Source organism: Solanum tuberosum, unplaced genomic scaffold (genome assembly GCF_000226075.1).
Source record: "Solanum tuberosum cultivar DM 1-3 516 R44 unplaced genomic scaffold, SolTub_3.0 scf00147, whole genome shotgun sequence".
Taxonomy (NCBI): domain Eukaryota; kingdom Viridiplantae; phylum Streptophyta; class Magnoliopsida; order Solanales; family Solanaceae; genus Solanum; species Solanum tuberosum.
In genome coordinates, this window is record NW_006239070.1 from 1,178,742 (window position 1) to 1,195,240 (window position 16,499).

Sequence of the window (16,499 nt, forward strand, 5' to 3'; positions counted from 1 at the left end):
ACAATTCTTTTATCTAATATATTCTATTTTCACAAAAGAAATATTTATTATATGTTCTTATCTGAGCCAAGAATTTATTAAAAACATCTTCTTTATCTTCACCAAAAAAAGATAAAATTATATACATACCACCCTTCCACTTATAGAATAGAATTAAACTGAATATGTTGTTGTTGTCATTTCATCTCCCCCACCCCCCAAAACAAAGAAGGAACAAAGAAAGACCACAAATTTGGTCCACATTGGACTCCTTTCCTAATGACACTCAAATGGTAAAAGGAAATCACTAAGAAATCTACAAGACTTAGGTCATTCTTGACCACTAGCCACCATTTTACCCCACCCCCCACCTAATAAATTCCCACATTTGTCAACCATTCTTGATTCATCTTCTAACAAACTCAACAACCCATACTTTAATTAGGTCTCTTATTAGTATTTGGTTTGTGTTCTTTCTTGTTTTCTTGAGTTTCAAGTTAGCATAAATTTTCTTGAAATTTGTTCTGTTTTTTCTCATAAAAATGTCACCTTTTGTTGGATCAAACCCTCTTTCATATGGTTTCAGACACAACAACAACAACATGGATTCAAATTCCAACATAGTCACCATTGATGTTGGTGGCCATCTTTTTCAAACAACTAAACAAACCCTAAATCAAGCAGGTTCAAAATCTCTTTTTTCTACAATTTCTAGTAATTTAGATAATGATTCAGTTCCATTTATTGATAGAGACCCTGAAATTTTCTCTGTTTTACTATCTCTTTTAAGAACTGGAAATTTACCCTCAAAAGCTAAAAACTTTGATATTCAAGATTTGATTTTTGAAGCAAAATTTTATGGTGTAGAACAACTTATCTTGAATTCTCAGTCAAACCCATCTCAATTTGAGCCTTTTGATCTTGAAAAATCTCTTCTTTTACCTTTAACTGGTAGAGATTCACCTACAGCAATTTCCACAACAGAAAATGGTTCAGTTCAAGTAGCTCATGGTTGTAAAATTACTTCTTTTGATTGGTCATTAAAGAGAAAATCCACAATTTTAACTCAATTTCCAGCTATTGATTCTATGTTGTGTTTGAACTCAAGAACTGTTGCAGTTGGTGCTACTGATTTTTCGGGTTTGCAGATTCTTGATCTTGTTAAGGGTTCTGTTAAAAAGAATGTTAATTGGGAAAATGTGACTAAGTCTGGTTCAACAGTACAAGCAATTGGAACATCAAGTGAATTCTTGTTTACGAGTTTCGAATCATCTAGGAGGAATTCGAATTGCATTATGGTATATGACGTTAACGATGATTTTAAACCGGTTACTAAGATTGGTCATTATGAAATCTTTGGTGCTGAATTGGATTCAGCAATTCCAGCTACTAAGTTAAGATGGTTACCTAGTCATAACTTGTTAATGTCTGCTGGTTCACATAGTGGTCCTTCTGGTGTACTTGGGAATATTAAGTTTTGGGATTTAAGGTCTGGGAATACGGTTTGGGAAATTAAGGAAAACGTTGATTGTTTCTCCGATATCACAGTTTCGGATAGTTTGTCTGGTATTTTTAAAGTTGGAGTACACTCGGGCGAGGTTTTTCTTGCTGATTTGAGGAATATTGGTTCTGAGAATGCTTGGATTTGTCTTGGTGATCAAAGAAAGGTAACAAATGGTAAAAAGGAAGGAATTGGATGCAAAATCGAGAGCTATGGGAATCAAGTTTTCTGCACTAAAGGAGGAGATGTTGAGTTGTGGTCTGAGGTTCTTATCGATGGTTCGATAAAAGGTAGGTTTGGATCAGAAGGCAGAGTTTTTAGGAAGAACTATATGGGAAGAGCAAAAGATTTTTGTGGAAATCGGATAACTCACTTCAGCTTTGGTGGGAATAGAATGTTTGTTACACGAAAGGATCAACAATTTGTTGAGGTTTGGCAGAGTTCAGTTAGGGGATTTTAGTTTTTTTTTCACAAGCATTGGTAGGAGTAGGTCGTGGCATTGAAGCCAACTTGTTTGGGACTGAGACGCGGTTCATTGATTGATTGATTGATTGATTGATTGGTAAGAGAAGGTTAGTTGCTAGCTTTATTATTTGTAAATGTTTATATAGTTCATCAAGACTGTTATGTGCACAAGAATTGTATTTATTCAACGCTAATGAAATGCCGAATTGTGATTCTTTTTTTGTTTCAATCTTGTTCATTTCTTCACCATTAAGTCTTTGCTGAATGTATGGCTCTTTTGTTATATAGTTCTTGTCTTCTTTGCTTAAAGTTAACTTCTAAAGCTGAGGTCGGGTAGGTTGAAAAAGCTGCTAAGAAGAATAGTTTTCTTTTCTCTTGCAGCCTTCCACGCCAAGTAAAGTTGAAGGGATCGATCCCAATAGCCTTTCACGTGGGGAGATCCATTATAGTCGTTACAAAAGCTCCAGAAGAGAATTAATCAAGTTGCTCGAAGATAGTATATATTGCTGTACCTTTGTGCTATCCAAATATGATTTAGTATTAGTATACTTCCTGGAACAGTTGCATCTTCACTCCAGTCAGGACATACTTTTAAGCTGATGGGATTTCTTTTTTTTTGTCGAAGCATTTCTTGTTTTGCCATGACTTTGTCATTTTGAACTGTTCGTTTTGGTTTTGTAGAATGCCATTGTCACATATTGCATCATTCCCAGTTCGCAAATGTTTCATGCATTGTAGTCAGTTATATGAATCCGTTATATGTTGTCGCCTGTTGATCTTGTGACCGGAGAAACTCATTGTCTTTGCTAGGAACTCACATTAGTTGAGGCCTTGAGGGTAAGAAGGGGCAGCCCGGTGCACTCAAGCTTCCGCTATGCGCAGGGTCCGAGGAAGAGCCTATTGTATGCAGCCTTACCTTGCATTTCTGCCAGAGGCTGATTCCAAGGCTTGAATACAAGACTTCCTGGTCACATGGCAGCAACTTTACCAGTTAAGGCCTTGCGGGTATGGGATGTAATCTCTTTATATAGTTTTGAACCATCCTCACCTCACGAGGAAGTTTTTGGGGTTGAGCGAGGCCAATCTCCATTTTCTTTATATAGTATTAGAGTCGGACTAACCCTTGTTCTTGGTTTACCCAATATAGCGCCCTCATTTGGTTGAGGATACAAGTTGTAGTCTCATTATGGTCTTGGCATACATTGCTTCATAAGACAAATTTTGAAGTCGAGTCAGGTCTAAGGTCCATTTCTTAATAGTCGTGAAGCTTTACAAGTGGACTGACATAGTGTCATATTCTTATTCAATCATGAAAACTCATGGACATTTGAATGGTAACTGCCACTTGATCTTAACTGGCATCAAAAGGTGTTTGAAGAGATTTGTTTATATTTATTGATATTTTAAGTCCTGCAAACTGTCATGAGTGTTGACATTTGGATAATCGTGGTGTTCAAGTCAGTTTGTGCATAACTCAGCTAATTCTATAGGAAACCTGGTGAAAATCTATTACCTTCCATTAGCACAGGTATCGAGGTCATTTTGTTCAAGTTCAGATCACTTTGTGTGCACCTCAACTAATTTCGCAGGGTACTTGTTATCTTTCACCAACACAAATATTGAGTATTTTGTCCATTAAAACTTGAATATAAATAAGAAGAAATTATCTTAGTATTTTGTTGCTGCCAATCAATGTATATATTATATTGGATAGGTGAAATAATGTTTGTTTGGTTTGGTTCTTTATTGTCATCTTGTTCTATAGCCATAAAGTGGCATCAACTTAGCCTAAAATCTAGAAATCCTCTAATGGTGTACGGTTCGAAACTAGATGGATAATTGATCGACCCGTCTATCATTCTAATGGTGTGAGGCTTTTGAGAAACCGCGTGGACGTGGTCCAAAATAGATAATATCACACTATGTTAAAAATATATTTGGATCAGACTTAGCCCAACAAACAATATACGAAGACGGGAAAGAAAGACATCATAACATAGTCAAATTAGAAATTGATGAACTGAGGTTCTCAACTAGGGGTAACAAAATTAGCTCATGAAAACACAACTCGCCTAGTCAATCCAAATTTAACCCGTCCATTTATTAACTCGCTGCATCTTAATTCATCCAGATTCAACCTAACTCGCCCATTTGACAATCCTATTTGGTCAAATCCAAGCTAAATTCCCACAATTTTTTTGCTAAATCTGAATCCTTAGCCAAAGAAGTAGTTGTGTTTGTAGCTATGTTGTTATCTGAAAAGTACTCACCACTTAATCCTTTCACTTGTGGATGTAAAGCCACATAACATGTAGTTGATGCTCCCTATAATCATAGGATAAACAATGTAGGGACAAAAAAATGGTGATAATCATACGTAGGGGCGGAGCTACAATATTAAATATAAGGGAGGGGGGAGGGGGTTAAAGATTTGGCGATAAATACAAGGGCGGAGCTATAGTATTGAATATCAATGTAAGGAGAGAAAAATTCAAGTACCTGTTCAATATTCTTTAGCACATATCTCCCAATCCAGTTAACTATTCCTGTAAAATATGGTTAGGGAGGGGGAGAAAATAGGGTCAAACTAAAGATTAAGAGTCCGTTTGACTTAGCTTAAAAAAAGTAATTTTTAAAAAGTTAAAGTAGGGGTACCTACTTTTAACTCTTTCTAAGTCGTTTTTAAAATATCCAAACATTCTTGAAGGTTGAAAACTACTTAATAAGCTAAGCCAAAAACCCTCTAAAGATGACTCAATATGGACTATGGATGACTTCCTACTATTTTTGAACAAATATATAGTCAAAATTATCAGAGATGGATTCAAAATTTAAATTTGACGAGTTCATGCTTAAGATTCTTACAAGTGAACACACTACACTTCTAAATTTATAAATCCAAAATTTTAAATTTATCTAAATACTAAAGAGATTTTACATAAATGGTGGAATAAAAAAAATAAAAGTGAGTTAAAATATTTTACCATGAAGGATATTGTCGTAACGCATAATGTTGGTGGCAATTGGTCCAGGATGAACAGAATTAGCAGTAATATTCACCCCTTCTTCCTATTTATGAAAAAAAAAAATATTGATAGAGGCGAAATCAGAATTTTAACTATATAAATTTTGAATTTTATAATAACAATTTTAAGTGATGATAATAACTTTAATTACCTTTAAGCGCTTAGCGAGTTCATTTGCATGCAGTATATTAGCAAGCTTTGATTGGCCATAAGCATGAAATCTATGGTAGCTGCAAATAATTACAAATAAAAAAGAAATATTAAAATTCTAAAAATAGAATGTATACAAAATATAAATATAACATATGTGTTTGATTTACTATATAAATAAATTAGGATGTACTTTTATTTTCAATTTTAACCTTAATTTTTTTTAGAAGACTTTTATGGGAAATAAAAATGAAATAAAATAAATTTATATTTAATTGAAATCAAATATTCAATTAAACATGAAATAAAATAATATCATATTTTATTCTTTAAATAAGAAATTTCAATTAAAAATTATAATTAAAGAAGTTATTTAATTGTGGACTATATATATACCTCTCTTTGTCATTAATTTTATCAAAAATAATTCCCTGAGAATATGCAAAATCATGTGCTGCTGATGCAACATTTACTATCCTTCCTTCATTTTTGCTATTTTTAGCTGTATTTTTCATGTTTTCCAATAAAAGATTTGTCAAAAGAAAATGACCTGCAAAAACAAAATATTAACACATCATATTTGATCATACATTGAATAATGTATTCATCTTTATCTAAACGATGTAGGAGAGTCTTAACTGATAAAATTGTTGTCATGTGATTAGGAAGAAGGTCACAGATTTGAGATACAGAAATAATATTTTTTTTGCAAAAATACAAGATAAGGCTGCATAAATCCTCGTGATACGATCCTTTCTAAAATCCCACACATAATAAGAGCTTAGTGCATCATACTATTATTTATTGCATCTAAAAGACCAAGGATAGTGTAGATTTTCATTTACTTTAGTTTGTATCTTCAAAATGACAAAACATCATCACACTTATATTTACTTAATTACATCTTTAATATATTGCTTTTGCACACATGTTGGAGCATATGTTTTAATTTACTTAATTGTATCTTCAATATATTCTTTCATATGCGAACTTGGTTCTTTATCATGGGTTAATTAATCAAATGATCATTTTTGAATATATTTTTTGAGAGACTCATCAAATCTATGATGACGTTTGCTCTAATATTGTATTAAAGTGTGTGATCATCTTATCTAAAAGCTTAAATTATTTAAAAAAATTAATATTTCATTGAATTATTTAATTATATCTTCAACAAATTAAACATAATTAGATAAATTGAGTTACCTAAATGATTAACTGCAAATTGTAATTCTACCTTGTCTTGAGAAAGTGTAAATGGTGGAATCATAACCCCTGCATTATTACTTGCAAAACCAAAAAAAAAAACAATTAAATAATATTTTATTGATATTATTATCAGTCTCTTTTAGAAAAATATTTTCCACTTTCAACAAATATTTAAAATACTTTTTCAGAAAATAAGTCATTCTCTGAAAAAAAAAAAAAAAAAGGTCATAAGAAAAACATTATCTAGAAAACGTCTTTTTCAAAAAATAATTAAGTTATTTTTTGACAATCAAACACCAAAAAAAAAATTCATCAAAAGGATAAAAAATGATTTTCTTTTTTTCTGTTTTTCTTAGTTTATGAATTTTGTAAAGTGTTGAATAGTGAAAAAAAATCGAAAATATTTATCGTCATATCAAACACAATATAAAACTTATAAATATATTGTTTTCTTACATTAAAAGGTTCAAAGGATGACCAGCAGAGTTATATTCTTTGGCAAATTTTCTTATCGACTCCATAGAACTCAGATTTAATTCCATAAAATCAATTTTAGCATTTGGAATGGATTTATGTATATTTTCTTTAATTTTTTTGCCATTTTCCATATTACGTACTGCCATAATTACATGCACACCGTGCAAGGCGAGGACACGTGTCGTCTCCATGCCAATGCCACTTGTTGCTCCTGAGATAAGTAAAAACGAAGACAAAATTTAGTCGAATTGAATCTCCTACATTGAAAAATTATACTATGAATAGAAATAAATGAGTAGTTTTTTGTTTCCACTAACATGGTTAGAAAACAAGGAATTAGTTCAGAAAATAAGTCATTCTCTAAAAAAAAAAAAAAAAAGGTCATAAGAAAAACATTATCTAGAAAACGTCTTTTTCAAAAAATAATTAAGTTATTTTTTGACAATCAAACACCAAAAAAAAAATTCATCAAAAGGATAAAAAATGATTTTCTTTTTTTCTGTTTTTCTTAGTTTATGAATTTTGTAAAGTGTTGAATAGTGAAAAAAAATCGAAAATATTTATCGTCATATCAAACACAATATAAAACTTATAAATATATTGTTTTCTTACATTAAAAGGTTCAAAGGATGACCAGCAGAGTTATATTCTTTGGCAAATTTTCTTATCGACTCCATAGAACTCAGATTTAATTCCATAAAATCAATTTTAGCATTTGGAATGGATTTATGTATATTTTCTTTAATTTTTTTGCCATTTTCCATATTACGTACTGCCATAATTACATGCACACCGTGCAAGGCGAGGACACGTGTCGTCTCCATGCCAATGCCACTTGTTGCTCCTGAGATAAGTAAAAACGAAGACAAAATTTAGTCGAATTGAATCTCCTACATTGAAAAATTATACTATGAATAGAAATAAATGAGTAGTTTTTTGTTTCCACTAACATGGTTAGAAAACAAGGAATTAGTGGTGTACAAATTTTTGTAGCTAAGCAACAAAAATTTCATGATAATTTCATTTATCGATAGAATATAAGAAATCAATTTTAACTAAAAGCTATTTAGCTACGGATTAACTATGTGTATGAAATTTATCATGCTTAGGTCCTTTCTTTCCTTACCTGATGAAAGAGTCTCATAAATAGGATCGTTGACAACAAATAAAACGAAGAATAAAACTTTACGACAATTTTTTTGTTATCAAACATAGATAAAAAGTGACCTGTAACAATGGCAGTGAGGCCAAATCCATTAATTCCTTGAGTAACTTCCTCAGCAGTTGAACAACATGAGAAACCAGATGTTCCTTTTCTTCCAAATATCCACATTTAATTTTAATTTTAATTTTTGTTTCACTCTATGAATTATATTCTTGGAGAATTCACTCATAAAAATTGATGATAGAATAATCTATATAATAGTAGACTATATATACTTCTTTCTTCAGTTCGTGTGTTTTACTTTCCTTTTAATCCGTTTAGAAAATAATGTTTTTTTTTTTTTGGATAACTCTATAATTCCAACTTTTCACGTGGTATGTTTAAGACTATAAGATTAAAGAATCTTTTGATATATTTTATGTATCTTTAAATTAAGACTTCAAGATTGTAGAGTTTTCTTTAGCTTCTTAAACTCTGTATCAAGTTTAACTCAGACATACAAATTGAACCGAATGGAGTAGTAGACTAATTTTGTTTGTTTTACTTTATTTTTTAGTCTGTTTTGAAAAGAACGTCTCTCTTCTTTTCTGACGACTCTTTAATTCTAACTTTTCACGTGATATGTTTAAGACCACAATATTAAATAACATTTTGATACATTCTACGTATTTTCTTTACTTTCTTAAATTTCATATCTAATCAAAATCAGACAAACAAATTAAAACGGAAAGAGTATATGATAGGCAATAATGTTGGACGAATTGATCTTTTTTTAATTGTTTCTTGTTTTAGAGGGAGAAATCAAGGAAAACTGAACAAAATCACAAGGAGTATATGACAACAATGAACATAGACAGACACGATTATCAAAGTTTTCTATAAAAATATATTAAATCTTCTGTTTTAATTTGCTTGTTTTACTTTTCTTTTTAATACGTTTCGAAAACAACATTTCTTCCCTTTAAATATATCTACATTATATTTCATTTCTAGTTAGAACGTATTGATCTCAATTATTTGTAGCATACTTTATATTAAAATTATACCGTCTTCTCATAAAGATAGAAAGACTGTAATGCTATTCAATATCATATAAATAATTAAGAAGGATAAAATAAAAATTATTTCATTGAAAGAAGCTTTTACATACAACTTGATGAGAATTTATTTCACATAAATGACATTTGAATTGAAGAAAATACACATTTAGACAAACACTAGAAAGATAAGAAAATGGTTGAAACTCTTAAGCTCTACTCTTGAATGGAATTGCTCTGATGATTATTTGATGGTAAACTGCAGCAAGTGCAGCTCCAATGAATGGTCCAACCCAAAAGATCCACTGAAAAAGAAGAAAAAAACTTGTTAGCTATGAAAAGAAAGAATCGAGAGCCTTCGCGATTTTGGTTCAGGGGTAAGAGCACAACATGTGATGTGTGATTATGTGAATTAGGTGCATGTCATGAGTTCGAGCCAAGTGTTCTCTATCAAAGAAGCATGCTTAATACAGCTAGAGTCGTCAATGTGGCCTTGGCCTTGGCCCGGCCCGGCCCCCGTAAGATTGGGCTGGCTATCTTAAGACCTATCAAAATGATGAGTCGGCCCGTCTGAGTTGGGTCAGCCCGTATTTACAGTTTTGAACACAACTTATAGCATAAAGACATTTCAACCATGCTTAAACTAAATGTTGTTGGACAAGGGGTCGTACTCTCTTTTCGGTGGATACCTATCTCTTGTGAATATGGTAGGGGGAAGGAGAGGTGAGATCTACTCATTGATTTTATATTAGATAAGCAGACATACTATGATCGTTGGTATCTAAGTGGAGAAGGGTGAACTGATTATCCACTGAATTTCAAACGCGCCAACGAACCTCCGTATTTTTCCGGTCATCAAAAACAAAATAGAAATGAAAGTATGAAATATGATCATCACATGAATGTAAGTTGAAGGGACTTACATGGTCATCCCAAGCTTGGTCTTGGTTGAAGATGATAGCAGCTCCAAGGCTCCTAGCAGGGTTGATGCCAGTTCCGGTAATTGGGATGGTCGCCAAATGAACCAAGAACACCGCGAATCCAATTGGAAGTGGTGCCAAAATCTGTATAACACAATACAAGAGTTAAGAATGCAGTTTCTTTATTCTTCAAACAACAGCAATCACGCCTTAATCCGATGCAAGTTGGGATTGTATGCATTCGTTATCAGAAAGTCGTTTTCTTTGTTGAAAAAAATTGGAATCAAGCAACTAAGATAATAACTATTAGTTGAGTAATCATTTGAAAAATCAACCCGTATGGTAACTCATCGATGTGAGAATCAGCATCTTTGGCCAAACCCCTAGACCATATTATCAATTGCGTGGTATCCCATCATACAACTACATCAACCAAAAAGCACTTGCTGACAAACCACATAGGCATGCTAGTATGGGCATGATTTTCCGTTTGATGAGTTGGTGATTGGGTCGGCCTTCGCGCACCTCAACTATTCCACTAGGTATCTGCTATCTCCCGCCAGAAATAATGGGGCATCACTTGCTGACAAACTATAATGCCACATGATAGTAAAGTCTTAGGGTTTTGCCCTGATTTTCTTACCTTATTTGAAGTTTATTTTTTCCTTAAAAGAAAAGTTAAAGTATTACCATAAATGCTTAAACTTTTTCTGAAAGGAAAATATAATTCTCTTTCATATTTGGTTTATTCTTTCCTTAGAGGAAACGTATGGAATCCTATAAATAGAAGATCCCTCTTCTCACACTAAAAACACAATAAAATCCAAAATGTAGTCGTAAAAGACTTTTGTTTATGGTTTGTTTATGGGGAGATTTTTCTCTCTATAGTTTTAATATTTTTCTTTTATATTAATTTTCATAACCATATAATAATATTTTGTTTTTAGTATAAGTTCTTGCTATCTAATTTATCACTCATGACTTGCAATTGTAAGCTTCCGCATAACGCCCTAATCACCCTTCATTACCCAACACAAAGGCATATGTTCACTCATCCTACTCAATCAAATTTCCAAACTATGTTGCTCGGACTCTTCAAAAATATCGACAGTTGCACATCTGATCTTCCAAAAATAGTGCATTTTTTAACGATCCGACACATGTGCAGCAGCATATTTGAATAGTCTGAGCAACGTAGATCCCCACACCCTCTTTCCAGTATACTTACCTTAGTTATCATGGCAATTCTTAAAAGAAAGGAAAAGAGAAATCCTTGCAGTATGATGATCCAAACACATTATCTATCAGTAAGAAACAATTTTTCGATTAAAAGAAACAAAAATAAAGTAATGGATGGGGAAAGAAAACACTTACGGGAACGTGTGAATCTCTAGCGTTTCTCTTGGCATCAGTGGCGGAGAAAACAGTGTAGACAAGAACAAAGGTCCCAATAATCTCAGCACCAAGGCCATCACCTTTCGTGTATCCGGGTTGAACCACATTGGCACCACCGCCAAATCTCTGATACGGACCCTGCATGAATCCCTTGACAACACCAGCACCACAGATGGCACCGAGACACTGCATCACTATGTAGAACACTGCCCTGGTTAAGGAAAGCTTCCTTGCTAAGAACAGACCAAATGTCACAGCTGGGTTAATGTGCCCTCCTGTTTCAGTACCAAAAAAAAGAGAGTCAGCTCTTGACAAATTTCAAAAAGAAAAGTAGGTTCAACCGAAAATACATTGCTTTCTACTCGAATCATGTGAAGGCGAAACAATTAAAAACAACAACTCAAGTGTAATCTCACTGGTAGGAGAGGGTAGATTGTATACAGATCTTATCCCTATAGAAATAAGCTATTTCTGAAAGACCCTCGGCTCAAAGTAAGAAATAACCATAGTCTAATTAATTAACTGCTCAATTTTCAAGAAACTACTTCCACTTTGGTGACTTGATAGTTTTGAAGTAAAACTCTTATCTGTAATAGACTACCCCTTTTGAATACATACCCATGGTACACCAAACAAAACAAAAAAGTTAGCATTTTTACAAGAAATACACAAAAAAGTTCACAATTTTAGAGCAAGAAAAAAAACAAGGTCAGAAAATCAGCAGCAAAACTACACAGAGAAACTCATGTCACACAACAACAAAAAGAAAGTTTTAACATTTTTAGCACAAGATACACAAAATAAATCATTTTTTTAGGAGCAATTAACTAACCTGAGATACTAGCAGTACAATAGACAAGAGCAAAGAAAGCTAAAAACTTTATATGGGTATATAATCAAGAACTCATAAAACTAGTTTCTACATAACCCCATAATACACACACAAAAAAAGATAACCTGAGATACTAGCAGTACAATAGACAAGAGCAAAGAAAGCTAAAAACTTTATATGGGTATATAATCAAGAACTCATAAAACTAGTTTCTACATAACCCCATAATACACACACAAAAAAAGATAACCTGAGATACTAGCAGTACAATAGACAAGAGCAAAGAAAGCTAAAAACTTTATATGGGTATATAATCAAGAACTCATAAAACTAGTTTCTACATAACCCCATAATACACACACAAAAAAAGATAACATTTTTAGTACAAATAAACAAAAAAAAGTTCAATTTTTTAGGAGCAATTAACTAACCTGAGATACCAGTAGTGCAATAGACAAGAGCAATGAAAGCTAAAAACTTTTTATCAAGAACTCATAAAAGTAGTTTCTACATAACCCCATGATACACAAAAAAAAAATGAAAAAAAAATGACATTTTTAGTACAAGAAACAAAAAAAAGTTGAAATTTTTAGGGAAAAAAGAACTGACCTGAGATACCAGCAGTACAGTAGACAAGGGCAAAAATCATACCACCAAAGGCCCAAGCAACACCTTGAATACCCACAGAAGAACACAAACTATCAGATCTTTTAAGACCCATTACAGTCAAGATTGTGATGTATAAAAACAAGAAAGTTGCCATGAACTCTGCAATTCCAGCTCTGTAAAAACTCCATGATGATAGTTCACCAGGTTCAAATAAAGGGGCAGCTGGTGGTTCATTGTAATCTTTATCTGTTTGTGCTGATGTGCCTAAGGGTTGTGGCTCTCTGAATTTGTTGGCTCCAAGGTTAACATCTTCTTCTTTGTTTTCTGCCATTTCTACACTCACACTCACTAAGATTTCTTGTTTTTTTTGTGTGTGTTTTTTCTACTTTTTTTTGGTACTGAGAAAAGGTATGTGCTTGTGTCCTTATATAGTGGAGAAGTCATTATAATAATACATAAACACCCTCTTTTTAACTCGACTTCGACTAATATTTATGGTGTTAACTTTGATATTAGCTAACATCTATGTTGTTCAATAACAAATAGACATTTCAACTATCATAAATTTGAATAAACAGACACACACATTTTAGCAAATTTCACGTGATTTGGCATGTTGAATGGGTGCATCTCATGCGATTTGTCAAGTAGGACGTGTATATCTACCTGTTCAAATTTATGATAATTAAGGTGTTTGATTATGTACATTTAAAATTGAAGGACATAAATATCAGTTAAATGACACGTTTATATATTATATCAACCAAAAATTAACAAAAAAGGGTGACAAACTTAAGGGTAGATTAAAGTGTTAATTATTGAATCTACTATTGCACTTTTGATACTATATTCATAATTTAGTATCTATTGAAATATGTGGAATGACTTTTGGACCTAATCTACCTAAAAAATTAATTCAGGAAGGATTATTCGAGTCATATTAAAAGTTCAAGAAAACTCATCTATCTCCAATGTGAGACTTTCCACCCCCTTGGCGCGTGTTTAGACATTCTTCGGCATTGGATGGCTGAACAATTTATTTGAGGGTCTAATATCGAGTGTCTAGTTCTAATATTATGTTAAGAAATGAATGTTGGACCTAATTCAACTTCAAAATATAGCTCAAAAGATGCTTCTATATAAAGAGTCCTACAAACTCATCCATCTCTGATTTGAAATTCCATTAATCATTTCCTCACGCTCCCACTCAATTCGAATACTGAATGTGTGAACAATCTATTATAGGATGAGTGGGGGTAGAAGGGAAGGGGAGAGGGGGGGAATATCAAGAGTCTAGCTCTGATATCATGTTAAATGAATTTTGAGCTTAACTCACTCGCAAAAGTTAGCTCACGAATGAAGAATTGTCCAACTCATACTAAAATTTTAAAAAACTCATCCTTCTCCTATGTGTGATTTCATTTCCTTAGGGTAAAATATGAAAAGGTTTAAAGTAGAACAAAAATACTTAATTGTTTATGTGATTTTAATCTCTTTCAAGAATAAAAAATAGTATAACTGGTTAGAAATGACACAAAAATGTGATTATATTTAATTGATTTATTAATCAAATTATTAGTTATTGATATACTATCAACATTAACAGAAGGGAAAAAGTTGGCAGATTCTTGTATGGTTTTATTTCTTTTTCTTATTGTTCTAATTTAGAATATCACATTATTTATTTATTAAGCATATATGCATTTGATTAGCTGCTCTGGACCTACTAATTAATCACCTAATCTTCAAATAATTCTGATAATGTGGGCAGCTAAGCAACAAAAAAAAATTAAATTAAATTTCCATTAGATAATGAGGGCATAAAAAATCATCTCTTGATCTCAACAATTATGAAATTGAAGTAAATATTACTTATTTAAATTAAATATATAAAAAATTGAAGTTTGAAGTAAATAATTCTAATTTGAACTTAATACATTACACTTTTTTGGAATATGGCCCTTTTTTTTAAATTTCGTTTTCTATTAATCAATAATAGTATACTTCTTCACTATTCGTATCGAAAAAAGAAGTAATTTTTTTTTTTGGGTCTACATAAAGATAGCACACCATAAAAAGTTTAGTTGATTTGATTTTATCATTAACCTTAGCTAAGTAACCTAATAAAAGCTCTAATGTCAAACTTTAAAACCTAATTATTTTTAAAAAAAAATTATGGGAGAATCACAGCCACAATTTTTTAGAAATGATTTATTATGAAGCTAATTGAGTGGCTGAGAGGAATAAGTCATTTTTCTGTTTTAATTTTTATGATGTAACATTGTTAAGTCTTTAACCAAATCCATTTTATTCTTTCTATTCTATATTTGGTATTCGTTTTGAGTTTGTCTAATTCAGATTAACAATATCTTGAGTTTAATTAATTTGAATTTACATCGATTATAAGTCTCATTTTGAGGATGAAGCATCAACTTCATTATCAAGATTTAAATCCAAAATATAATTGATTAAACATTGCATCAATGAATTAATATAACAGTATATAGTTCATTTTTGGATACAAGAGAGAAAAAGACTATCATACCCTTACGCGATCATTAGCATTGTTTTCAAAGCTCGAACTTGTGACCGGAATAAAATAAGCCGTCTAAAACCTTATCAAGATGATTAATATATTATCAACTATTGTGTCACAAAAACTCATTAGTAAAATTTATTTATTAAGAACCGCCCTAATCAAACCGACCAATCAATTATGTTCCATACAATTTTATAAGATGTAATTGATTAGGAATACCTTTGTTGGATATATATTATTTACTGGCCAACTCTTAATGGTTTCTAAATAATGAATATAATGGTAATAATAATATGATGATAATAATAATAGTTCACGTCTTAATCACAACTATACTATTTTATTGAACAAGTTTGTGACCATAATTTTTTCTTATGCAATTTTAAAAAATTAAATCTATGTCAACAACTGTGCTTTCTTCAAAATGATTGCTTAGTGCCAATTTCTGAGGAAAGGGCTCAAAATAGTCCATTATGTTTGGGTTAAGGCTCAAAGTCATCCTTGAGTTTTCACATGGAGCACTAATAGTCCCTCATATTTGCAATATTGGTGCACTTTTGGTCCTCCACCAAAATTTTGCCTATTTTTTAACATTGATTTTATCCATAACTTATGTATGATATGTTCAATCGTCATTTTATATATTTAGTAGAAATAATAACTCCATATGAGAAAATGTGAGAAGAAAAACATCTTGTCTTGTTTAGTATAAATTGTATTGCAGGTAAAGTCGAGAGGTTCATCACGATAATTTCACGTGCAATAGTACAAATTTTTTTCTTTTTGTCCAACGTCATATGTTAAGATGTTCTTAGTTTAGCTGCAGTAATATTTCTACTGAACAGAACAATGTGTTCTTCTTATCACCTTCTCTCACATAGAGTTATTATTTCTACTAAATATATAAAAGACGATTGGACATTCCTTACATAAAATTGTGGACAAAATTAATGTTAAAAAATAGGCAAATTTTTTGAGGAGGACCAAAAGTGCACCAATATTGCAAACATGAGGGACTATTAGTGCTCCATGTGAAAACTCAAGAATGACTTTGAGCCTTAACCCAAAGATGAGGGACTATTTTGAGCCTTTCCCTCGCCAATTTCTCATGTTATATAACATGAAAAAGAATGTTAGATAAATATTTTGTGCACTTACATAATATCGAATTAAGTTATTTGCAATAATGGGTAAC

General features: G+C 31.8%; 3 protein-coding genes across 6 annotated transcripts; 1 reads left to right on the top strand and 2 right to left on the bottom strand.

Moving 5' to 3' along the window:
* The first annotated feature begins 280 nt into the window (after nucleotides 1–280).
* On the top strand, nucleotides 281–3,616 carry LOC102593262 (BTB/POZ domain-containing protein At5g41330-like). Of its 3 annotated transcripts, none has more exons than XM_015310857.1 (2): nucleotides 281–2,052; nucleotides 2,327–3,616. In XM_015310857.1, exon 1 carries the CDS (start codon nucleotides 522–524, stop codon nucleotides 1,938–1,940), a length of 1,419 nt encoding a protein of 472 aa, XP_015166343.1. In that variant the 5' UTR covers nucleotides 281–521; the 3' UTR covers nucleotides 1,941–2,052; nucleotides 2,327–3,616. The 3 variants fall into 3 exon arrangements, with proteins under 3 accessions (XP_015166343.1, XP_015166344.1, XP_006352271.1); XM_015310858.1 differs by having other exon boundaries at nucleotides 2,756–3,616; XM_006352209.2 differs by having other exon boundaries at nucleotides 281–2,042.
* Nucleotides 3,617–4,105: 489 nt separating this feature from the next.
* LOC102579325 (short-chain dehydrogenase TIC 32, chloroplastic-like) lies at nucleotides 4,106–8,140 on the bottom strand. The gene is made up of 8 exons (XM_006352248.1): nucleotides 8,035–8,140; nucleotides 7,420–7,651; nucleotides 6,328–6,407; nucleotides 5,518–5,671; nucleotides 5,123–5,201; nucleotides 4,930–5,014; nucleotides 4,445–4,491; nucleotides 4,106–4,270 (listed from the first exon to the last, which is right to left on the bottom strand). The coding sequence occupies exons 1-8, from the start codon at nucleotides 8,138–8,140 to the stop codon at nucleotides 4,106–4,108; spliced, it is 948 nt and encodes a 315-aa protein (XP_006352310.1).
* A 942-nt stretch (nucleotides 8,141–9,082) lies between these two features.
* On the bottom strand, nucleotides 9,083–13,171 carry LOC102593589 (probable aquaporin PIP-type pTOM75). Of its 2 annotated transcripts, none has more exons than XM_006352210.2 (4): nucleotides 12,766–13,171; nucleotides 11,304–11,599; nucleotides 9,933–10,073; nucleotides 9,083–9,314 (listed from the first exon to the last, which is right to left on the bottom strand). In XM_006352210.2, exons 1-4 carry the CDS (start codon nucleotides 13,094–13,096, stop codon nucleotides 9,219–9,221), a joined length of 864 nt encoding a protein of 287 aa, XP_006352272.1. In that variant the 5' UTR covers nucleotides 13,097–13,171; the 3' UTR covers nucleotides 9,083–9,218. The 2 variants fall into 2 exon arrangements, with proteins under 2 accessions (XP_006352272.1, XP_015166347.1); XM_015310861.1 differs by having other exon boundaries at nucleotides 9,929–10,073.
* Between the last annotated feature and the right edge of the window lie 3,328 nt (nucleotides 13,172–16,499).

Coding starts and splice junctions, on each gene's coding strand:
- LOC102593262 (XM_015310857.1), top strand. CDS start 522: ATGTCACCTTTTGTTGGATCAAACCCTCTTTCATATGGTTTCAGACAC.
- LOC102579325 (XM_006352248.1), bottom strand. CDS start 8,140: ATGTGGATATTTGGAAGAAAAGGAACATCTGGTTTCTCATGTTGTTCA. Junction 7,652..8,034: donor CCTCACTGCCATTGTTACAG/GTCACTTTTTAT, acceptor TACTTATCTCAG/GAGCAACAAGTGGCATTGGC. Junction 4,492..4,929: donor TTACGACAATATCCTTCATG/GTAAAATATTTT, acceptor CATATTTTACAG/GAATAGTTAACTGGATTGGG.
- LOC102593589 (XM_006352210.2), bottom strand. CDS start 13,096: ATGGCAGAAAACAAAGAAGAAGATGTTAACCTTGGAGCCAACAAATTC. Junction 10,074..11,303: donor CTAGAGATTCACACGTTCCC/GTAAGTGTTTTC, acceptor TGTGTTATACAG/ATTTTGGCACCACTTCCAAT. Junction 9,315..9,932: donor ACCAAGCTTGGGATGACCAT/GTAAGTCCCTTC, acceptor CTTCTTTTTCAG/TGGATCTTTTGGGTTGGACC.